This window comes from Ctenocephalides felis, unplaced genomic scaffold (assembly GCF_003426905.1).
Source record: "Ctenocephalides felis isolate EL2017-DRISC unplaced genomic scaffold, ASM342690v1 CF-g0.4_SCAFFOLD_01886, whole genome shotgun sequence".
Classification (NCBI taxonomy): domain Eukaryota; kingdom Metazoa; phylum Arthropoda; class Insecta; order Siphonaptera; family Pulicidae; genus Ctenocephalides; species Ctenocephalides felis.
The window spans coordinates 21,000,453-21,026,232 of NW_020538040.1; the positions used below are offsets into that span (position 1 = coordinate 21,000,453).

At 29.8% G+C, this 25,780-nt stretch overlaps 2 protein-coding genes across 2 annotated transcripts; one reads left to right on the plus strand and one right to left on the minus strand.

Moving 5' to 3' along the window:
* Positions 1-3,689: 3,689 nt before the first annotated feature.
* LOC113374757 lies at positions 3,690-23,375 on the minus strand. Its single transcript, XM_026614728.1, has 3 exons — positions 23,255-23,375; positions 13,460-13,664; positions 3,690-4,169 (listed from the first exon to the last, which is right to left on the minus strand). Exon 3 carries the CDS (start codon positions 4,161-4,163, stop codon positions 3,690-3,692), a length of 474 nt encoding a protein of 157 aa, XP_026470513.1. The 5' UTR covers positions 4,164-4,169; positions 13,460-13,664; positions 23,255-23,375.
* On the plus strand, positions 23,085-25,744 carry LOC113378419 (myophilin-like). Its single transcript, XM_026618946.1, has 4 exons — positions 23,085-23,205; positions 24,221-24,357; positions 25,045-25,249; positions 25,360-25,744. Exons 1-4 carry the CDS (start codon positions 23,197-23,199, stop codon positions 25,528-25,530), a joined length of 522 nt encoding a protein of 173 aa, XP_026474731.1. The 5' UTR covers positions 23,085-23,196; the 3' UTR covers positions 25,531-25,744.
* Positions 25,745-25,780: the final 36 nt, after the last annotated feature.

The following is a 25,780-nucleotide window of genomic DNA, read 5'->3' on the forward strand; positions in this document are numbered from 1 at the left end:
GAAACACAGTTTAGCATTCATTTCCAAGTTTGTGCCAACGGCTTTTTTCGTTATTGTAATTTATAAACCGTTCTCTGCCAAAATTTGTTAATTATTTTAAACAGGCCAGCGCATCGGTTATTATTCCGATAATAACCCATGCGGCCAATTTAGTTGTATTAATGACTTTTTTATGCAGATTAAATTTCATATCGTGATATATTCACGTCGATATATAGTCATTTGGGAAGTTTTATGGATACATTAGTAATTAATTTTATCTTAAGTATACAATTTAGGTGAAAGAAAATCAATACGATATATTAGGACACAATGAGGCGTTGTATGAAGTTTGAGATTTTACATTTTGATGGGCAATGCTTTCTTTCAGAAAAGTGATTTTATCCGTTTTTGGTGCAGTTTGCTGATACATATAAGGGAGTTATGGGCTTGTTGTAACCAATTCAATTGAAATAAATCTATAACTAATGTTCATTATTTGTTCACAATTAATCACTATCAAAGTTTAATGATTTTGAAACAAAATAAGATAAATAAATTTATAATTAGTCGACAATAATAAAGCAAACGGAAATTTCATGATAGCACAATTTTATATTAGATGATAAAAATGACGGACCTACGCAGTTCTGTATATTGTGTAGGCCTGCGGGGCAGTAGCTATGTAGGACAATTTACATGTTCAACAGAGACTTAAAAATATTTTAGTATCATTAGGATCCTCTTGAAAAACTAGCTACCCCTGTTACAAATAGTCCCTAGCTCTCCTATATTATTCAATATTAGCGCAATACAATACTTTATCAAAAAAAATTAAGATATACTATTTTCTACATACTGCATGTAGTACATATGCATTGAAATATTTATGGGTTGAAATATTTTTTAAAATCACGAACATGATTATTACGTCCTCATTATGGCTCAAAATACTTCCATATCCCGAATAGTTCGACATTTGAATTGAATTTAAATAAATTGTTTATAGAGCCATTCTGTTCTTAAATTCCATTCTCTGTTACAGTTTTGGAAAAAATCTTTACGATGTCGTTCACCTAATTTATCTCAAAATAACGTATAAAAAGACGTGAAAGCTCTAAAATACTCATAAAATTATATGAGATATATGACAGGTATATATCACATTAAAATATGGAATAGAATACATTAACATACTAAACTAAACAGTATCGGATGTTTTACAAATGATGTTCGTGCTATATAATTCCATAATTTTACATCAAACCATTTGTTTTAAACTAATAGGTTCAATGTAATATTAATTTTACTTCTAGTTCTTCATAAATATTTTTTTTATTTCCTTTGATCTCAATAAAATTTATTTATTTTAATAATAGTATCAATCATTTTTGAAATTTCAACTTTAAACCGTCTTAAAGTTTTCTTAATTAAATACAGTAAATGAAATTAGATAAAAAAAGAAAAGTTATAGACATATTCATCATTTGATATTAAAATCAATATTTTGTATTATTCGGTTAACAAAGAATAATATTTTCTTTCCAATATATTTAAATAACAAAATTAAGTAAATAAATTTTCAAATTACAGAACGTTGATAAATTAATATAGATAATAATTCATACACAAAAGAACGATTTTTTCAAATATGTCTAAAAATTTATAAAAAAAACAATCATTCATTTTACAAAATAGACCATCAAGATTTTTTTTAAATTCATGTAAGAATTTATAAACAAACTGTAATTATATATTTTCAAAAATGTTAAACGAATTTATAAACAAATTGAATTTATTTATTTTAGTTTGGACCATACGTGAAACTAGTCAAGGAGATTTACAAATGGTGTTTTTTTTTACTGTTTATAATTTTTAGGTATGCGTTATAATTGTTTTGTAAGATGTATTGGTATTTTTAAGTTAGATTCAACGGCTTTTTTATATAACCTTTATAGAAGCTTACATGTGGCTGGGGTAAAAAGGAAAAACTAAACCTTTACATTGGCAAAGGATTGAACAATAAAAAATAGTAAATAAAACAGTAAATTAAGTTAAAAAGCAATTTTACAAAAAATAAAATCAATTGTTAATCGACATCTGCTGGAGAATATTTCTTGTAATATCTTTGTAAAAAGTCCCATGAAATTTGTATTTCACATTGGTTAAATCTTGCATCTATATTTTCGTAAAATTCCTTCAAAATTAAGAAAGAAACACGTTGGATCTGTTTTCCCCCTAGCTGTCCAGAAAGGGACAGATGACAAATTTTGGAAAATTAGTAAAAAATCTTATTGGGAATTTTAGTGAAACATAATTCGATACTCCTTTGTTTGATACATGTTATGTGTTATCATAATAATAATAATAATGAACAGTAGTCTGCCCGAAGGCAAGTGCATCCAGTGTGAGACCATCACAAATTAATGATTTCTTTTCCTCGCTTGTTAACTTCCCGTAGGGTAAGTTATTGTAATGGGCCGAAAATCGGAATTGAAAATTTTTACATTTCTCGACGTTTTGAAGGTTTCTGAACATTTTGGCATACCTCAGAAAAAATGGATGTGTGTGTGTGTGTGTGTGTGTGTATGTGTGTGTGTGTGTGTGTATGTATGTGTGGATACAAATTTCCAGTCACGTTTTAGAGCGCACGGATCAACCGATTTGAATGGTTCAAAAAACATTCGATTCCTATTGATAGGGAAAAGAGCTGATTAGTTTTTGACAAAGGCAGGTCCAGCCGTTTCGGAGATACGGAGCAAAGAGTGCGGAAAATAGAAATCGAATTTTGAGAGAACGGAGTATCCGATTTGAATGATCTAAAAAACATTCAATTAGTATTGATTGGGAGAAGTGTTTATTAGTTTTTGGCAAAGGCAGGCCCAGCCATTTCGAAGATACGGAGCTAAATATGTAAAAAATGGCAGTTTTTGAGAGAACTAAGCGTCCGATTTGAATGATTCAAAAAACTTTCTGCTTGTCTTAACAAAATAATTGATTTTGGAAAAAAAAATTTTGTTCGATTTTTTTTTTTTTTTTTTTTAGTTTTTTGTTGAAACAAATAATTTCAACTTTGCAATTCAGTTTATATAATTCTTATAAATATTAGACAATGTTACAATATTTATAATAATCTATTTGAAAACATTCAGTATTCCTCGAACATTTCGTTACGGTACGGGAAGTTCCAGCAATTTGCCTTAAGGCACGATGCCACCCACCCCACTAGTTTATTATTCTAATTATCATCTTTTTACCACTAATACACTCCTTTTTATATATACACCTGTATGCATTTTCCTTTCTTAACTTTTGCTTCCATGCTTCCTGATCCTGCGCTTCGGCTTTCAGATCTCTATATTTTCTCTTCTCATGTAAGTCATCAGTAGTTAATTTACTTTAGACAGTATAGTTACTGAAAGTCAAATTGGACCTTTGTGCCTCACACTATTTTAAATGTTATTGAATCAAAAACTCTTCTAAAGCAATTCAATTATTCCTATCAGCTCACAAGCATAAGTACAAATCATACCCTGCAAAAAATCTGCCGAAAGATGCTCATGAAATAAAATTCTTTATAAATTTTTTATTATGATCTATTAAAGAACAATTCAAAATACAGTTAACAACATTTATGTAGAAATCAATTTGTGTAATGTTTCCTGTTAAGATATGTCTAAACTACGAGATAATATTATGAATCCATTTCCTCACATTTGGGTGTTTTGATACCATTCAATTAAATGTAGTGAATCTCTGTGCAGATCGGCAGATATCGCCGATATTGTTTGATACAGGGCCGGCATTTGCGATGTTCTTTGCATATGAGCCGATGCTCGCACCGTGTTGCTCAATAGGATCGTTGCTTCTGACAGTGTCGCCAAAACATTCGAGACCTTGACCATCTGGTCAACTATGCCTGATGCTGATCGGGGAGTTACACCGCACGCGATCGATAGTTCAAATTTCACACTAAATATTCTTGAATCAGTCGACATTGCTCGAAATTCAAACGCTAAGCGTTGAAACTGACGAGCCAGATCTGGTGACAGATATGGCGTTTCCGCCAATCTGGCGAATATTGTCGCCGCCTCTGTTAAAAAACCAAACACTTCCGACATATTCACCATTTGATTTAAATAATATGAAACTTGAGTTTCATTGGTATTAGTATTGGCCTCCATCTATAACTGGACGAAGAAATAAAGTTATTTTCAATTCGAAAAATAATATATATGTATATAATCAGGTATAACATATATAAAAAATATGAATTTCTTTGAAAAATTATTTTAAAATCCATACGTTTCGGCTATAATCTTAACCTTCATTCTGTGCAAACTAAAAATAAAATTTAGGAGCTTAGATGTATAGGGTCGGCAATCTAACTTTTTTTTTCAACTAGTGCTTATTTCGTGAATGGTAACACTTAGCTCATGTCTGATTTGACAGATAATTTGTTTTATCCTTCCGCTGAACCAATATGGTTGTGTATACGCTTGAACAACGCTGGGAAATATTGCGACATTACTTTGAAAGTCATGGTAATATTGGAGATTGCGAACGGATTTTGGAAGAAAAGAAGCACCGTCAGCTCCGTATCTTCGTTATCTTGTGAAAAAAAGTGAAAGAAACTGGCATCCTCATCGATAAACCAACGTGTGAAAAGCCAAAAACAGTGTGCGTGAAGCGCCATCGACATCAATTTACCATCGTTCTCAGCAATTGGACATTTCGGAGACATCATTGAGACGAATTTTGCATAAAGACCTTGGCATGACGCCATACAAAGTCCAATTGGTTCAGGAGTTGAAGCCATTATTAACCGGAAGGATTGTACTTTCAAATAAAAAAAGAAATTTGAGAAAATATTCAGTAGTTTTTTTTTATTGCATTTTCAAAAAAAAAGTTATTTGGCGGACTTACAACTTGCTCAACCTTGTGTGAAGAATAGAAAAAACAATAACCCATGGTATGAGTTTTTGACTATATAATATAAACATTGAGTTTTTTGTACCTATAACAATGTTTCATAATTTTACTAAGTTTCTAAAAGGAGTAACAATGTAATAATACATGTGTTAACTCTGAAATAGCAGGAGACGAGAGGATTAGCAATAGAAGAGAGGATTTTTAGAAAAAAAAAATTACCAAGATTTTAACATATGTGAAATTAATTCTGAGTTATTTGCACATTTTTATTGCTTTATAAGAAATATGTAAATACTATCCAGATAGCAGATATTGGTTTCGCACAACAAACTGAGGTCATTTCTTTTGTTTATTACACTCTTGTTATAAAATAAATAGTTATGAAAGATCCTTCAACGACATTTTGAATAAATTTTCTTCAAAATGTAGTATGGTAGGGTGAATTCAAAACTCAAAATCAAGTAATGTTGAGAATTTTTTAACAACAATTTGATAGTAGAGGGCAAAATATAATATAAATATAGAAGGGTATAACTAGCCTTGATTCTTAGAAGGTCGCTATCGGGAAAAAATGGCATTGTTTGAAAATAAATAATAAAACTATTTTTTCCGTTGTTAATGTTTTTGGGTGTGAGCACTGTTGTTTAGATTACGAGACCCTAATGTAATTTTTAAGTATACGTTATTTGATTGTTTTATAAGTTAGATTTGACCGTTTATTTTAAATAACCTCTATAAAAGCTTACACGTGAGTGGGGTAAAAAGGACCGGCTGAACTTTGCCCTGGCAAAGGTGTAAACAATAAAAAATAGTAAATAAAAAAATACAAGAGATAAATTAAATAGTTATTCCAGCTTTGCTGATGAATGTTTCTGACGAAATACCAGATCTAAGTTATATACAGTGTATCTCTGTAAAAAATGTACCCAAGAAATTTATATATTGCGTCGGTTAAATAATGCAGCTATTATTTCGTAAAATTCCTTTAAAATTAAAAATTAAACATTGGATCTGTTTGCCTCCTGGCTGTCCCATTTCACCCCGCCTATGGGGTAAAAAGGACCAGGTGACAAATTTTTGAAAAATTGCAAAAAACACATTTTTACAATGATGAATTAGTTGGGAGTTTTACTGAACATAGTCAGATACTTGTTTATTTGATATGTATTATTTGTTGTTATGTAAATGCTTTGGTTCACAATATAATTGTTCAAAGTTCAAAGTCAAATTGGACCTTTGTACCCCACCCTACCCTAATAAATACGCAAAATTTCTTTTATATGCACAATTAATAAATATGCGAAATATATAGTTATTTGCTTGAATAAATATTTTTATAAAGAAATTTGTAAACGAAAATGTTAAATAAACAACTTCTGGTTTTCCTACCCTTAAACTGATGCACTACGCTATGACGTAAGTAAACTTGTAACTGTGTATTATATAGAAGATGGAAAATCGATAGAGCTCTCTAGAAACAGCTGTGAGGCTGCATGGAGCCATTTCGACCTATATTCCCATTTCTTGTTTATGAAATAGTAGCATATGATTAGAATAAACGAAAAATATAAAAATCTGCAAATGAATTTCACGTAGTTTTCTGCAAGGCATTATTAATTATATCTTAAGTGTATTTTAATCAAGTTTAAAATATGCAGTTATTTGCGCTAGTTCACATGTACATCGAATATTTCTTATAATTCGTAATTAACTTTGGGCGTAATTTGTGCCAGAACGTTGGGAAATAATCCGTTATAAAATTATACATTACCAATTTATAATTTTTAATAATTAGAGTAAAACTACACAAAGTACAAAATTGAATAACGAATTCAAAGAACAATTATTTAAAATGCTATGCAGCATAGTGTTTTCATTAATTGTAATATAAGAGATACCAAATTATAAGTTTTTAAATTAGTTTATTATTATTATTATTATTATTCTTAAAATGTTAATTTTTTTTTAGTTCAATTGTTATGGTTGACAGTATATTCCACAGAATGAAGCCTAGGATGTTAGCCAAAACGTATGGATTTCAAATGAATTTTTAAAAAAACATTCATACAATTTTTTATTGATATAAATCCTGATCTTTAAACCAACCTAATATATATTATAGCACCATCAAATTCAACATTATGCAAAAATAATATATATATATATATATATATATATATATATACATGGTCTGTTCAAAAAGTACCCGGAATTACTAATAATTAAATTTCGCGGGTCTGGAGTGTCTGATTGTCAAAATTTTTTATTGTGTTGGTATACATGCCCCTAAAGTATGATGAAATTTTCAGCTATATTCACTGTTTACTTTGTCTGTGGTAGTCGCTAAGGTTCGACGTGTTTTTCTGAGCTCGGCGATTTTTACAATGGAAGAATTGAAAAAGTCAAAGAATTTGTATTAAATTTTGCGTAAAAAATGAAATAAAGTGTTGCAAAGTGCAAAAATTCACCAGATATGGCTCCGTGTGACTTTTTCCTATTCCCAAAGTTGAAGAGACCCATGAAAGGACGGCGGTTTTCCTCGATTGAAGAAAATCGCCGAGAGTGCTCAAGGACATATCAAAAAGTGAATATCAAGGGTGCTTCGAAAATTGGAAAAAACGCTGGCATAAGTGTATTATATCTGGGGGGACTACTTTGAAGGGAACCACATTAATGTAGACGAATAAATAAATATTTTTTTGAAAAAACGAAAATTACGAAAACTTTTTGAACAGACCTCGTATATATATATACACATGAGGGTGGTCCTTAAAATGATCATTTTCGAATTTCCTTGCTCCCAGGGGCTCAAATGGTTCCAAATAAAAAACAATTCTCTGAAAGTTTTAGCTCTTAATATTAACGTTTAGATAGAGCGCAATTCAATCAAACTTCGTATGGAAAGAGCATGGAAAAAATTTTGAAAATTTAAAAAGAATGTTTTAGGTATAACTCTTAGCGACAAATAAATGAGTTTAATTCATTTATTCACTCGCTAAATTACATCTAAAAAAACATTTTTAAAATTTTTGAAAATTTTTCCATGCTATTTCCATACAAAACTTTGATTGAATTGCGCTCTATCTAAACGTTAATATTAAGAGCTGAAATTTTAAGAATTGTTTTTTATCAATTTGGAACCATTTGAGCCCCTGGGAGCAAGGAAATTCGAAAATGACTATTTTAAGGACCACTCTATATATATATATATATATATATATATATATATATATATATATATAAATTTCGCGGAGCAAACAAACAAAATGTGTCACATTGTATGGGGTCCGCAAGTGTCGGAGTCGTGCTGTCCGGAATGCAGTCAGTCTTATCAGTTGGATAACGGTCGCTTCCACTGATAACCTATTTGCACAGATGTTTTTTATTGCATTATTTACAATCGTTAATTTCTCTTTCGTTCTCATGCCATTACAGTAATACAGTTGCATTTTGCTAAAATGCATTTTGTTCCGACTCGCTTCGCTAGACACTTCCACACCGCGAACAGACCAGACGGACGATTCACTTTCCCACATAAGAATAATGGACATTTTTAACAGGGATCAAGGACAAGACAAGGACTTTTTTGGATACAGAAAATGCGTTTTTTTTAAGTCATAATTCTAATTCGACCTGCAAAAGGTTTCACCAAACGCTATCATAGAGACAACAGAGATTGAAAGTGTATCATTTATTAAAATAAAACTTCAAAAGGTTAAGTTGAACATTTAACGCTAGCATGGAAGGAGTATGGAAGTGACCACCCGATAATTGTCCGAAAATGTTGCAGATAGTCTGAAAATGTTCTAGAAAGTCTGAGAACTTTCTGGATAGTCTGAAAATGTTCTAAATAGCCTAAAAATGTTCTATATAGTCATGTGTACCAGATAGTCTGAAAATATTCTGGATGGTTTGAAAATATTTTGGATAGTATGCAAATATTTTGGATAGTATAAAAATGTTCTAAAGAATCTCAAAAGTTCTAGATAGTCTCAAGGTGGACTAGATAGTCTGAAAATGTTCTGGATAGTCTAAAAATGTTCTGGATAGTCTAGAAATGTTCTGGATAGTCTAGAAATGTTCCGGATAGTCTAGAAATGTTCTGGATAGTCTAGAAATGTTTTGGATAGTCTAAAAATGTTCTGGATAGTCTAAAAATGTTCTAGATAGTCTAAAAATGTTCTGGATAGTCTAAAAATGCTCCGGATAGTCTAGAAATGTTCTGGGTAGTCGAAAAATGTTCTGGATAGTCTAAAAATGTTCTGGATAGTCTAAAAATGTTCTGAATAGACTAAAATTGTTCTGGATAGTCTAGAAATGTTCTGGATAGTCTAGAAATGTTCTGGATAGTCTAGAAATGTTCTGGATAGTCTAGAAATGTTCTGGATAGTCTAAAAATGTTCTGGATAGTCTAAAAATGTTCTGAATAGTCTAAAATGTTCTGGAAAGTCTAAAAATGTTCTGGATAGTCTAAAAATGTTCTGGATAGTCTAAAAATGATCTGGATAGTCTAAAAATATTCTGGATAGTCTAAAAATATTCTGGATAGTCTAAAAATATTCTGGATAGTCTAAAAATATTCTGGATAGTCTAAAAATATTCTGGATAGTCTAAAAATATTCTGGATAGTCTAGAAATGTTCTGGATAGTCTAGAAATGTTCTGGATAGTCTAAAAATGTTCTGTATAGTCTAAAAATGTTCTGAATAGTCTAAAAGGTTCTGGAAAGTCTAAAAATGTTCTGGATAGTCTAAAAATGTTCTGGATAGTCTAAAATGTTCTGGATAGTCTAAAAATATTCTGGATAGTCTAAAAATATTCTGGATAGTCTAAAAATATTCTGGATAGTCTAAAAATATTCTGGATAGTCTAAAAATATTCTGGATAATCTAAAAATATTCTGGATAGTCTAAAAATATTCTGGATAGTCTAAAAATATTCTGGATAGTCTAAAAATATTCTGGATGGTCTAAAAATATTCTGGATGGTCTAAAAATATTCTGGACGGTCTAAAAATATTCTGGATGGTCTAAAAATATTCTGGATGGTCTAAAAATATTCTGGATGGTCTAAAAATATTCTGGATGGTCTAAAAATATTCTGGATGGTCTAAAAATATTCTGGATAGTCTAAAAATATTCTGGATAGTCTAAAAATATTCTGGATAGTCTAAAAATATTCTGGATAGTCTAAAAATATTCTGGATAGTCTAAAAATATTCTGGATAGTCTAAAAATATTCTGGATAGTCTAAAAATATTCTGGATAGTCTAAAAATATTCTGGATAGTCTAAAAATATTCTGGATAGTCTAAAAATATTCTGGATAGTCTAAAAATATTCTGGATAGTCTAAAAATATTCTGGATAGTCTAAAAATATTCTGGATAGTCTAAAAATATTCTGGATAGTCTAAAAATATTCTGGATAGTCTAAAAATATTCTGGATAGTCTAAAAATATTCTGGATAGTCTAAAAATATTCTGGATAGTCTAAAAATATTCTGGATAGTCTAAAAATATTCTGGATAGTCTAAAAATATTCTGGATAGTCTAAAAATATTCTGGATAGTCTAAAAATATTCTGGATAGTCTAAAAATATTTTGGATAGTCTAAAAATATTTTGGATAGTCTAAAAATATTCTGGATAGTCTAAAAATATTCTGGATAGTCTAAAAATATTCTGGATAGTCTAAAAATATCCTGGATAGTCTAAAAATATTCTGGATAGTCTAAAAATATTCTGGATAGTCTAAAAACATTCTGGATAGTCTAAAAATATTCTGGATAGTCTAAAAATATTCTGGATAGTCTAAAAATATTCTGGATAGTCTAAAAATATTCTGGATAGTCTAAAAATATTCTGGCTAGTCTAAAAATATTCTGGATAGTCTAAAAATATTCTGGATAGTCTAAAAATATTCTGGATAGTCTAAAAATATTCTGGATAGTCTAAAAATATTCTGGATAGTCTAAAAATATTCTGGATAGTCTAAAAATATTCTAGATAGTCTAAAAATATTCTGGATAGTCTAACAATATTCTGGATAGTCTAAAAATGTTCTGGATAGTCTGAAAATATTCTGGATAGTCTGAAAATATTCTGGATAGTCTAAAAATATTCTGGATAGTCTAAAAATATTCTAGATAGTCTAAAAATATTCTGGATAGTCTAAAAACATTCTGGATAGTCTAAAAATGTTCTGGATAGTCTAAAAATGTTCTGGATAGTCTAAAAATGTTCTGGATAGTCTGAAAATGTTCTGAAGAATCTCAAAAAGTCTCAAGGTGTACTAGAAAGTTTGAGAATATTATGGATGGTCTGAAAATATTCTGGATAGTCTAAAAATATTCTGGATAGTCTAAAAATATTCTAGATAGTCTAAAAATATTCTGGATAGTCTAACAATATTCTGGATAGTCTAAAAATGTTCTGGATAGTCTGAAAATATTCTGGATAGTCTGAAAATATTCTGGATAGTCTAAAAATATTCTGGATAGTCTAAAAATATTCTGGATAGTCTAAAAATATTCTAGATAGTCTAAAAATATTCTGGATAGTCTAAAAACATTCTGGATAGTCTAAAAATGTTCTGGATAGTCTAAAAATGTTCTGGATAGTCTAAAAATGTTCTGGATAGTCTGAAAATATTCTGGATAGTCTGAAAATATTCTGGATAGTCTGAAAATGTTCTGGATAGTCTGAAAATGTTCTGGATAGTCTAAAAATATTCTCGATAGTCTGTAAATGTTCTGGATAGTCTGAAAATGTTCTGGATAGTATGCAAATATTTTGGATAGTATAAAAATGTTCTGGATAGTCTGAAAATGTTCTGAAGAATCTCAAAAAGTCTCAAGGTGTACTAGAAAGTTTGAGAATATTATGGATGGTCTGAAAATGTTCTGGATAGTCTAAAAATGCTCTGGATTGTCTAATAATAATTCTGCATAGTCTACAAATGTTCTAGATAGTATGGAAATATTCTGGATAGTATAAAAATGTTCTAGATAGTCTGATAATGTTTTAAACAGTCTAAAAATGATCTGGATAGTCTGAAAATGTTCTACATAGTCTAAGAATGTTCTCGATAGTTTGCAAATAGTCTGAATATATTTTAGATAGTCTCAGAATGTTCTGGATAATCTGAAAATGTATTTTAGATAGTCTAGAATGATCTGTGCAGTCTAGTATATGTTCTAGATAGTTTGAAAATATTCAGGATGGTCCGAAAATGTTATGAATAACCTAAAAATTTTCTAGTCAGTTTGAGAAAGTTCTATACAGTCTGGTTTCAGGTAGTCTAAAAATGTGGCAAATCATCTAAAAATGTAAATGTAAATTTGTTTGTGTCTACCCCTTACTATTATTTAACAGTCTCCACGCGCGATCCTTTTTTATTAAATCTTCAGTCTTAGCTCAAAAGGACCTCAGATAAAAAATTATTACAAAAATCGTCAATTGATAAAGAAGCTTGTCCGTGGCTTAGAGCTATGGGCTTCCATTCAAAAGTTCCAGGTTCGATACCCGCTTTAGACAGAAAACCTCACTTGAAAATATAGATAACAATGGTTTCCAAGTGAAAATATCCCGATGCTTAATTATTTTATATTATAGAAAAATAATAATTAACAGTATTATTATTGAAGTTACAATTAACTATAAAAAATTCAAATTACATAATGCATTTGTCGCGGTCTAGTGAACATAAAGTTATTCACTCACTCTCAGAATACCACAAATTTCTCTTTTTTATATTTTATAAACTTGCTGTGATGACTTCTTAATAAAATGTTTTTATAAGGCAACCCAACGGTTGCCATGTCTGTTTTTGATGAATTTATTATAATTAGATGCTAAGTATATTTCCGAAGTGAAAACCAATGCCAATACTTGATATCAGGCTATATCAAATATGGAAGTTTTGATTGGACGCCCATAGCTCTAAGCACTAATCCAGAAAAGTGTGATGACAATAACTTTTGCTCTTTGCAATCATGTGTTATATTGAATTTTAGGACGATCTACGATATGTAAATTGTTACGCTTTAAATAACTTAAGATAATCTCATGAAATGCAGATTTATTTTGACTAATTGATACGGTAATAATATTTTAAATATAATAAGTATTTGTTTTAATTGATATTGAACTATAAAACAATTGTTTATGTTGATAAAATGTTTGAAAGCGATTACATACAAGACTGTGTTCAGAATCTTGTTTAGCAATTACAACAATAAACAATAAATAAATTATTAACAATACGCAATTCTTATATCGCAATGTATAAATATTTAGTTGAAACCCATTCGGTGAAATGTAAATTAATAATTTCGATAATTGATATATGACATTATTCCCATCAGTCTATTTCTTTAGAACTACAGCTAGGTTAATTTAATGTGAAATTTGATGTGCTCTTTAGAGTACTTTGACAAGTACTTAAATATATATTAGAAGTGGATAAAATCATAAATAAATAAAAATAGGTAAATAAATAAAAATTAGTAAATAAATAAATATAAATAAAAAATAAATAAATAAACATTACCAATTAATCCTTTGATTTTCGTGCAGTAAAATCAATCAATTTTCGCCTCTTTATAATTCTTAAATGATGGTTGTTTCACTTAAGATGTATTTCACTGAATATGCGCTGTCCAAAATTTAACAATAAACTTGACATGCAGTTATGCTGCTCAATTAAGGCAAATTTTAGCCACCAATTTCAATCCTAAATACAATTGAATATCAACCTAGAAATAATCAAGAACGATATATCAAGTTATCTGAATCTGACCTACTAGGCTAACTACTCAATTCTACACAAAATACTAATACATACTACTTGCAAGTTAAAAATTTCACTATAACCAAGAACTCGAAAATGATATTAAAAATAATATGGTAAATAAACCAATAGCAATTAACCACAAATATAATGAGATGCCAATCCACATGGCAATGTTTATGATTATTTCATATCAACAATTTGTGGGGTGTTCGTGACACTGTTGTAAGCGCCCGGCTTTGCAATCACAAAGTCTTGAGTTCAAATCCACGCTTTGGACAACCAGCATTGATACGATAGACATTACACTACATGGATAGTCCTCATATGTTTTCCGTTGTATATAGTGCTCAAACATAGAAGGTACTGTGACGTCACTTGTTGAGGGAACGTTGCCGACAATCGCGGACTCTCCCGATTGGTCCAATGTCAAATGTCACATGTTTTATTTTAATGGCAATGGTGATGACTGATAATTTTGTAAGAAATGATATTAATATTAATATTTATCATGATAGTTAATTTAATTCAAATATTATCTGTGATAGTTATATTTCAATGATATAATAACTATCACAGATAATATTCAAATTAAATTAGCTATTATGATAAATATTTTATTAATATCATTTCTTACAAAATTATCAGTCACCACAATTGCAATTATATTATTAAAATAATACATGTGACAATTAATCAATCGGGAGATCCGCGATTGTCGGCAACGTTCGCTCAGTAAGTGACGTTACAGTCCCTTCTATGTTTGAGAACTTATTTTACGCTCGACTTGCAGTCCATGTAAAGAAAATAACACTTCACAGCATGTCTGTAATAATTTGATCTAAGGCTAATAGATATTATTTCAGGCTCTTGTCAAGAAATTGAAGAACACTTGATTTTTATAAAATCATTTGTAAGAAAAATAAATAAATGAATAAATCGTAGGGCTATGATATTTTAGGACGTTTAGATCACAAACTCTACCATCATGTTAGTTTAATAAAATCTAACATGATTAGTAAAACGGCTTTACTAATCAGCACGATTACCAACTGGTATCTTTCTAAGTGTTTTTAAACTTTCAAAATCGGTTCAGGATTTTTACAAAAATATTGACGAAAAAAATTCAGCTAGTACCAAAGAGACGACTCTGCCGATCGTCTCGTACAACTAATCAGCGCTGGTCTTTAACGAGTTTTATCAAATGGATTCCTAGCTTTTTGATAAATCACATAGAATATAAAATTGTAATCGGTGCAGTCGTTTTTGAGAAAACATCTATGAAACCAACTTCTGGAATGACCTGGAATATAAAGAAACTAGCAACTCCAGAAAATCTCTGAAGAAAACATTATCTTCTCATTCGAGAAGTTATTAAATAAAAGTAAAAATAATAGTAATAAGAATTATGTTTTTTTTTATTTATTATATAGTAATTTTTACATCAGTCCTAATATACACAAGTGAAACTGTACAATAAAAAAAAACGAAATCTCAATTCAGAGATTTTAAAAAATTGACATATGTGTAGCATAAATTTCTCTTTCAATCTTGCCCCAGTATTGTTGTGGCGTAGTTCTCTGGCAGGTGAATTTGGATGATCCTCGAGGCGACTTTTGTAATTGCCTGAATATGTTCGTATTACATAGCTTATTGTGTTCATATTTATGTATTGATCGATTCGGTTCATACTTTGGCATCTTTGAATTGTTATCACGTTTGATTTGAAGGCTGATCTCCATAGTTGTCCTAGGTCTGTATGTCCAAATTGGCTTAATATAGAAGTGTATGAGTAAATTTTGTTGTGCGTGTCATAATAAATAAAATTGTGTTTCCAATTAATATCGAAAAGTTTTCCATGAGTTTACTTAAAAAATCGACGATCAATCTGTTCATTTCCCTCCGTCCGTCGTGCGTTCCATGAATATTTACAACACTGTCAATTATCGCATGCTGTAAAAAGTTACGATTCTGAGATAATATCAGTTGATGTACAAACATAAATAAATATGACGTAATATCGCTTTTCGTTCTCAGTTTACATGTATGGAATTGTTCGTTGGCCCGATATTAACAATGTACAATGACTAAATGCTAAATGACTCCGCGCGTTCAAGTACTTTTGACGATTGCACAACGGCGTGTAAGCTCCTTTTATTTAGTTCCAGATTTATTGTCCTCGATTATTGCACAAACAATGAACGATTCGCTATCTCATTACCTCGAGGTTTCGGCTGATGTCGATAAACTGAGTACTAATTGAATGTTTAATACAAATCATAGCTTATTGAATAGCCAATAATAGGCAAAATGATCCAAACTAATTCTATATCCGATAAAATAGAAATGTAACATAGTATTGTTAGCATGGCAACAATGTTACGGTTCTATCTTCGTAGTTAGGGCAACGGTATGTTTTCTCCATATAAATTGCAATGGCAATGCTATTTTGCGGATCTTTCTTCATATAAATTGGTAGTAAAAACTGTCAAAATGCTTTGAATTTACAATGCAGTGTTTAAAATATAAAACCTAACCTAAAAAACGCACAAACGTTAAATAACAATTTTATCATAAGTGCATCTGTTTGATGTGCCATCGACAACACATACGTGAAGTTAGGTTTTATATGTAAAACGCACAGCAAATACATAGCTTCTGGACAGTTTTTACTACCAATTTATATGAAGAAAGGTCCGCAACATAGCATTGCTTTAACATTTCTAATTTAAAGGAGAATTGGCCCATAAGGAGCGTCCATTAATCACGTGAAGGTTTTAAAGGAGAGGGGGAGGTAGGGTTGGGGGTACCAAATATCCATGAAAAACAATCACGTGATTAATGGGCGTCCCCTAATAGTAACCTGTTTTATCCTATATGGTACTAATGTACCCAATTAAGATAGTTGAAAATATATTTGATAATCAAGGAATTTAAATAATTAGACAAATAAATTATGAGTTATTGCTCAAGTTCAAGTTAATTTTAGTCAACTTTTATTGTCAGATTATATTTTCTGACAACCTCGACAGTCAATTTGTATACTTGATGTGAATAGCATACAAACTTGTACCCCGTGGAATTTTTTACAGGAATCATAATTAACACATATAAATACCCTATATTTGCCATACCCTTGCTCATTTCGCAAATGCTTTATTAAATGCACTTCTTGCAAAAATCCTCTGATGAAAAATTATTGAAAGTATATTGTGTAAATATATAATTATTAATAATATGATATTACAACATAATGCAAATGCTGTATCTACCTGTAAATCTCAAGGAAAAGTATTATCCCATATCGAGCAGAATTAAAAATAATAATTTAAAGTGCGATAACACTTTATCTTATCTTAGAACCAATACGATGCTAATTTGATAAAAGCGTTTAATGTTTGAAAAGTCCGACATATTTACTAGGTGTAATAATATTATATTTGGGCCTAATAAAGGACTACTTTTATATTTAACCCTTACCGGTGGGCACTGATTCAAAAACAATCTACCAGCAACTCGGTGCCGCATTCTGACGAAAACGTACCTGCTGTAAACTTGATATTGTGCAATTTGTTTTATGTGAATTTGTGGACATTGAAGAACATCATATGTAATAAGAACTAAGTACAGTAAAATTTAAAATAATTTCCAAAACGCAGAGAAGATTAATTCCAGTTTCGTTTTAATTAATTAGAACCGTGACAGTTTTTTATCATTCCACAGAAAAATGTAATATATCGTTTTTTACATGTCTCTGTTTTTGTTAATAAAAATTTTGCGTTATAAAAATTGCTCGGTCGTTTTATAGTTTTTAGAAAAAAAAATTAATAAAAAACAATATAAAAGATATAATAAAAAAAAAAGAGTGCGCGTAAGGATCACACGCGATTGAAGTAAAACTTTTAATATTGTATGAGTAGGCAATTAAGATAAAAATAAAAAAATATCATATTTGAATTTTAAAAATCATTTATTAATAATCACATAACATCAATAACACAGTTTAAAACAACAGCGATAGATTAATTGCTATCATATTTCATATATGATATAATAGGTTTGTGATAACTAAAATGAGAGACATAAATTTTGCTTTGTAAACTATGTACATTTCTGGAGAAAACTGCATCAATAGCCGTGCCATATCTTGTGGTTGAATCAAATGGAGAATTATTCATTGTTAAATTAAATTTATTATTTAAAAAATCAATTAATGGTTGAGATTCTTCTGAACGAAAATTGACATTGAAATCTCCAGCAAGAATTAATGGTATCTCGTTGTGATTAGTGTTTAAAAGTTTTGCACCCTCATTAGAAAAATGAAGTAACTGCTGATGAAGAAATTCAATAATATTTGATATGTTTTTATTGGGAGAAATTTAAAGGATGACTATAATCAATGTTTGATTCTGTGTGTTCACACAGCGGACAACTGCAATATCACCTACTTGTGTAATTTCATTAGGAATATCCAGTAATATTGTTGGCGCAAGAAACTGCATAGGAGTGGCATTATGAACAGTATCTGAACATGAATGATAGACATTAGACAGCTACACCACCTACTCTTGAGTTTGATCGTTTGTATTGAGTAACGCAGTAATAGTTCTGAATATCAATTCGTTCTTCATTATTAATCCAAGTTTCCGAAAATAACAAAAACGTACAACGTTGTAGCACTTTATCTTGCAGATCAGGCAAATGAGCTCGTAAACTTTGGCAGTTAAAGGAAAACAATGAAATGTCGTTCAAACTTATTATCTCACTCAATTTTTCTTCTTGTGTTATTAATCTACAAGTTGAAAGTCTTTGGAATTTAGTTTTTAAGTCCATTAATCCTGCTGGCCGTTTTCTTCCATGATAAAATTTTTTGTCGTTGTTTTAGAAATGATGAACAATCCATTAATGCTGGTAACTCGTGATAATGCAACATATAGAAGCTGCTGATTATGTGTTTTATTGTATTCATATACAATTTTATCAAAAGTACCACCTTGTGATTTGTGTATTGTGAGTGCACAAGCAGACACTAAAGGAAAATGATTTCTTTTGGCAAATATGATTTTATTTCTATTCATTGGAATAGATGAAGATCTCCTGAGAATCGGCACAGCTGTCCTACTGATATTAAGAGTTTGAATATGATGTGCAGCTTTCTTCCTAATTTTGTTACCTATCTTACCAGGAAATTCAAACCATAAACGTAGAAGTTCATCATTATTGCCACGTTCTATGTACACTAATTTTCCTACACAACCATTAGCTAAGCCATCACTTACATCAATATTAGTTGTTATTATGTAAAATTTATTCAGAACTAAAATTATTTCATACGGCAAACCCCCGGTATCAATAACCGATTTTTGTGAAACTGCTGACGAATGTATGATTGTTGATCTGTCGCATGGCAACCTACATAAATATCCGTATTATTTTGTCTTCAACGAGATTCAATATAAATTTATTATATTCCATGACACATTTATTCTCTAAGAAAAGTCTTATTCCATGAGGACATAATACAGCAACCTCTTCTTTTGTAAAAAAACGTGATTCAATTAATGCAAGTTCATATAGGGTTTAGCGTTCGACTTACGCATGACATGACGAGAGTGGATCGCGACTCGCGACATCAGCGCCTACCTGCGTCGTAGTGTTCAACTTCACGTTGGCGTTTTCGTTGCATTTGTACGGATTTACACCCGTGTCGCGCCTAGAGAAATTTTTACACCCATATCGCGCCTAAAGAAGTTTTACTTCAAAAAGAGTAAAAATTACTTGGAGAACAACTAACAGTAAATTTTGCAAAGAGAACACTATCTTATCGCTGCATTGATTTATTCCAAGAATGAGCAACCTTTTTTAACTCACGGGCCGCATTTAATTTTTAAAATTTTACGGTGCGCCACACTTAATTCACAAAGCTTGAAATATACTAATAAACATTACAATGCAAAAATACTATATTAAATAAGTAAACAATTCTTAAACAATGCAACAAATTCTAATTGTTTTGTCATGGAAAAATGTTGATGAAATAAATAAAATTCTACTTAAAAAATGCTTGACAGGCTGCAGAAAAATTTTGAAGGACCGCATGAAGATCACGGGTTGCTCATCCATGATCTATTATGGTTTCGGTACAATGATATTACCGAATTAAAGTATATTTTTCTGATAATAATGTTTACATAACTATATTACGATTAGTATTAGTATTTACTCCACAGTGCAGGTTGTAGAAATAGAATGATTGTGTCAAAAATCCTCTGTTTTATACCAAGCTAGAATATCCCCTCTTTCGCTTCTAATATATCTAATACAATATCAAAAAAAAAAAAATTAACATGAGCCGCCTTCTTTGCTTTCTTCTCCGCTATTGGTGTTTTTGGGAATATAAAGAAACAGAATAAAAACAACATTTTTTATTACTCAATGAATAAAATATATTAATAAATGTGGCTATTCTGTTCTATAGTAAAATTTGATTCAAACCGATATGAAACTAAACATTCCCAGCCCATTGAAGAAGATCAATTCAAATGCTTCATATAGCTCAGTCAGTAGCATGCCCGATTTAAACGTCAGGAGATACTCGGTTCGAATCCTGGTACTGACAAAGAATTGTCAATTGATTTGTTGGATTGAAATTAAGTAGAATTTAAATTTTTGATTTGAGATAGAATAGAATTAGAAGTTAGAAGAAGAAGCAAGGTTAGAAGATGAAGAATAATGAAAAAGTCAGTTGTAAAGAAAATTGGATAGTATAAGATATAATAGGAAGATAGTATATATATATATATATATATATATATATATATATATTGGGTGTTCCATGGTGTAATGGTTAAGCTCACGAACTCATGAGGACGGGGTCGTGAGTACGAATCTTTAGATAACCTGATATCGTACGGTAGCGATGTCCATTTTTACTTGAAATTATAGATCAAAAATATGCTTCCAATTGAAAATAGCCCGTTTCGGGTACTGCGTTGTGAAATGGCAATGGAAAATCTCTCACTATTCTTCCCTGACACTGAAAATTTCAAGGAATGGAAAATCTCTCACTGTGCTTCCCTGAAATTGTAAATTTCAGAGAAACTTTCCTGACAATTTACAGACAAATAGTCAGAAATAAAAAACAATAAATAATTTAACTATTTATTCTGTACGTTTCGACAACGTATGCGTATCATCATTTAACAAAATTATACCAGAAAAAAACACACAAACATAATATATATACATATAAAAAACATAGTTTCAAAGAAGCAAATGAAGAAAATAATATATTTAAAGAAAAATTAAACAAGAAAATTATGTAGTTGCTAACATGACTAGCAAAAATAAAAATGCCAAATTTCTTTGAAATAATGTTTTTTAATACATTTTTATATATATATATATATATATATATATATATATATATATATATGTTTGTGTTTTTTTTCTGGTTTGATTTTGTTAAATATAGTGAATGATGATACACATACAATGCCAAAACATACAGAATAAGTTGTTCAATTATTTATTGATTTTTATTTCGACTATTTCTTTTAGGCACATATGATTTTCGGATTCTAAGGATCAAAATAAGATACTTTTCTCAAGAAACAATACTTCCAAAATGAATTCTGATGTCCCGTGCATTGACCCTAAGATTAGGATTAAATTCTGGAAAACCTCTCAGGGAGGGGTCTCAGTGGGTAAACGACGGGCATGGGTGGATCCAAAGTTAGTAGGGGGTCGGTCATACATTTGGACGCGATTGGGACACTGTGATTGGGTCAAATGAAATTTTTCAAATTTTAACCCTTATTTTTGGGTCAATGCATGGGACATCAGAATTCATTTTAGAATTACGGTTTCTTCAGCAAAGTATATTATTTTGATCCCTTGTATCCGAAAATCATGTGTGCCTATGCGACTTTCTTTGAACCATACAAATCGACCCGCTCTAATATAAATATATATAATATTAATTTATTTTTTTAATATAATAGCGCTGTCTCGTTCTACGATCACAATGATAGAACCTAACACGCGCGTTAAGCAGGGGTGTCATCAATAAAATATTTAATATATTAAATTATTTATATAGATACTTAAAAATATTTTAATTATATGAAGTAGACAAATGATATGTATATATAAAATATGAAAATTGTTTCATAATCTCTCATACCAGACACCCCTGTCTGACTGAGATATGAAAATAATATATAAATAAATAAATAAAAAATCAAATATATTAATATATATACTATATATAATAATATAATATATAATATTAATTTATATATTTAATATAATAGAACCGCCATGTTTTATGATCACGCAATTAATGACACCCGGGCGTTAACCGCTGTGGGGTGTCATTAATAAATTATTCAATATAATAAATTATTTATATTAAATATATTAACGTATTATATATAATATTAACATGTTATATTACATATAATATTAAAAATATATAATATTAATTTATATATTCAATATATCACCGCCATGACACATTGACAGAACGTAACAGGGCGGTAACCGCTCATGGGTGTCATTAATAAATTATTCAATATAATAAATTATTTATATCAAATATAATAATGCATATATTATATATATATATATATATAATATTAATTTATAAATTTAATATAATAGAACCGCCATGTTTTATGATCGCACTGATAGAACGCAATTAATGACACCAGGGCGTTAACCGCTGTGGGGTGTCATTAATAAATTACTTAATATAATAAATTATTTATATTAAATATATTAATATATTATATATGATATTAATATATTATATTATATATAATATTAATACTATATAATATTAATTTATATTAAATATAATAGCCCGCCATGCTTTATGACACATTGACAGAACGTAACCCGGGCGTTAACCGCTGCCGGGTGTCATTATTAAATTATTTAATATAATAAATTATTTATATCAAAAACAATAATACATTTATATATTATATATAATATTAATAAATGATATAATATTAATTTATATATTTAATATAATACCACCGCCATGCTTTATGATCATACCGATAGAACGCAATTAATGACACCCGGGCGTTAACCGCTGTAGGGTGTCATTAATAAATTATTTAATATGATAAATTATATCAAATATATTAATACACATATAAAATATATAATATCAATATATTATATATTATTAATTTATATATTCAATATAATAGCACTGTCATGCTATATAGATAGAACGTTAGCCGGGCGTTAACCGCTATTAGGTGTTATTAATGAATTATCTAATGTAAGATAATACAATAATATACACCAACGCCATATCAAGATTATTCCAGGAATAAAACGATATAAACATTTGGTAAAATCAAGCTATGATGTAATCAAAAGAGATAGATAATAAATATCGGTATCACCTTCGATAAAATGTTAATCCTCAAAATGTATCAGTATTACTCAAATACTTTGTACGAGCACATCATTTAGCCATGGCTAAGGTATAATAGATATTTAATATCTTTATTTAATATTTGCATGTCTACTCACCAATGTCGGCGAGAAGCCGCCCGCTTGATTCTAGGTTAGGAAGTTTCAAACCCTTTTATTTGCACTCGGGAGTGTTGTTTTGGATATCTGATATTATCCACTGCACAACGTATAACTTGAGATTAATTACGATATGTTTTAAGAAAATATAAGCTTTGTTTTAACAAATTACTCATTAAGCAAAATCACCATTGATCACGACCGTGCGGGCGAACAGCGAATAGCGATTGATTGACCAACCGCGCGGCGAACGCACTTCACGGTAAAGTAGAAATTGAATTCGCGGGTAGTCCTAAAAATGCCGCGAAGACAAAATCGGCGAACACAGGATGGTTATTTAAATGGGGTTATATGGGGTTCGAAGGCGATGAGATAAAGAAAAATTAGTATGAGAAATCATTTTTAATTGTAGTTTTTGAATATTTTGACTAATTATGCTCAGACTAAGTCTTGAAGATTTGAAGAACTTCGTAACATTCTCGCGCCAATTCAAACCGATACCTAGTAGTCGCATCAAAAATTTGCCTCTTAAAATTAAGACTTCGTTCCATAGACGGATCAATTCATATAGAAATTGCACAAATCATATGCCATTCTTAAATCATCATCAAGATTCATCAAATTAAATCTTACCCTTGTTGAAGCAATTGAATTGCTCTTCTTCATGTACTGAGAATGTTTTGTTTCATGTAGGTTTGCAGTAAATTTTACTCTAGAACGGCAACATTTAACAATATATTTTATTAATTGCGTAATAAGGTTGTTTTCATTCTTTGTTTACATTCCCCAAAACATTAATAGCGGCGAAGAAGACCCAGACAATGAAGGCGCCCAATTTGAATTAACAAAACTGAATGTTGCACTGTCTTGAATGGCAAAATTATTCAATAATCAATTATTCACTAATCAATTATTCAATATCTATTTATTAATTATTCAATTAACGATTTTTTTTCTTTTTTCCAGATAAATAGCAAATACAGCGATGAACTTGCACAAGAATGCTTGGAATGGGTCAAAACCATTACTGGAGAGCCCGAAAATGTTAGCGGCGATATGGACAATTTTTACGAAGTATTGAAGGACGGCACACTGTTGTGCAAGTAAATATTTTTTTACATAAAATACATTAATTATAGTTAAGTTTCATACCTATCAATCGAACTTTATTATTCGATTTAATATCCTGAAGAAGTCTGTTTTCTCAAAACATCCAATTTGCTTATTCTATATTTTTAAGTCATTCTAAATGGTTTTACACCTAAATTGGTAAAAGAGTATGCATGCCTGTGAGACAGAAATAAACAGTTAAAAATTTTAGCCAAATAGCTAAATCTCAATCTTGATTGATTATGTGGATTATTGGAAAATTCATTTTACTTGCCTCAAGACAAAATGCCACTTACATCCAGTTTTAATTAGATATATATATATATATATATATATATATATATATATATATTATATATATATATATTTGTAATATTTTTGCAGCCCAACCGTCGAATTAAAAAAAAGATTAAATAACAAAATTATTTGTTAGCTTGAGCTTTCAAGTCTTTTTGAACCTATAAAGTATTAGAAGAATTTGTCATAACAAAAGATTGTTCTATAAATTCAGATTGCTGTACACAATCATTCTTGTGTAAATAGTCCATCATTATATAAAGAACATTTAGTATTTAATTATTTCTTCATTCCAATAATGTAAAATATTATAGAATGTGATATGTTACCTTTCATCATATCATCACCATTATATTGTGTTTATATTGATAATTTATTTTCAGATTAGTGAACTCTCTGCAAGCTGGTTCTGTAAAGAAAGTCAATGAGAGCAAAATGGCTTTTAAATGCATGGAGAATATAAATGCTTTCTTGGAAGCGGCTAAAGCTATGGGCGTTCCTGCGCAAGAAACTTTCCAAACGGTTGATCTGTGGGAAAGACAAAATCTTAACTCTGTTGTCATTTGCCTACAATCATTAGGGCGAAAGGTAATACAATTGAATTATAAAATTCATTAATATACATGGCTTCATTAAAACAACATCAATATTTCAATGTAAAAATGTATCAATAAATTAATGGATTACTTTTTCTTTAGGCTGGAAATTATGGTAAACCATCAATTGGACCAAAAGAAGCTGATAAGAATGTGCGCAACTTCAGCGAGGAGCAAATGCGTGCTGGTCAAGGTGTTATTTCACTACAATATGGCTCAAACAAAGGTGCTACACAGAGTGGCATCAACTTTGGAAATACTAGACATATGTAGACATTTACTTATTTAAAATTAGTTAGATATGTAAGAGACCAATTAAATAATTCCAAATTATATGTGTATATAGACAATAGAAGCATGGCCTCACTCTTGTGATGTGCAAATGTTTAAACTTCCAAATTTAAATATGAAATTATTTTGTTACCAATGTATTCATTAATTTCACTTGATTCAAAATCACTATTTTTATATATAAAATATATTGTTCAGCAACTCATTCAACAAAATTTATTAATCAGTATTT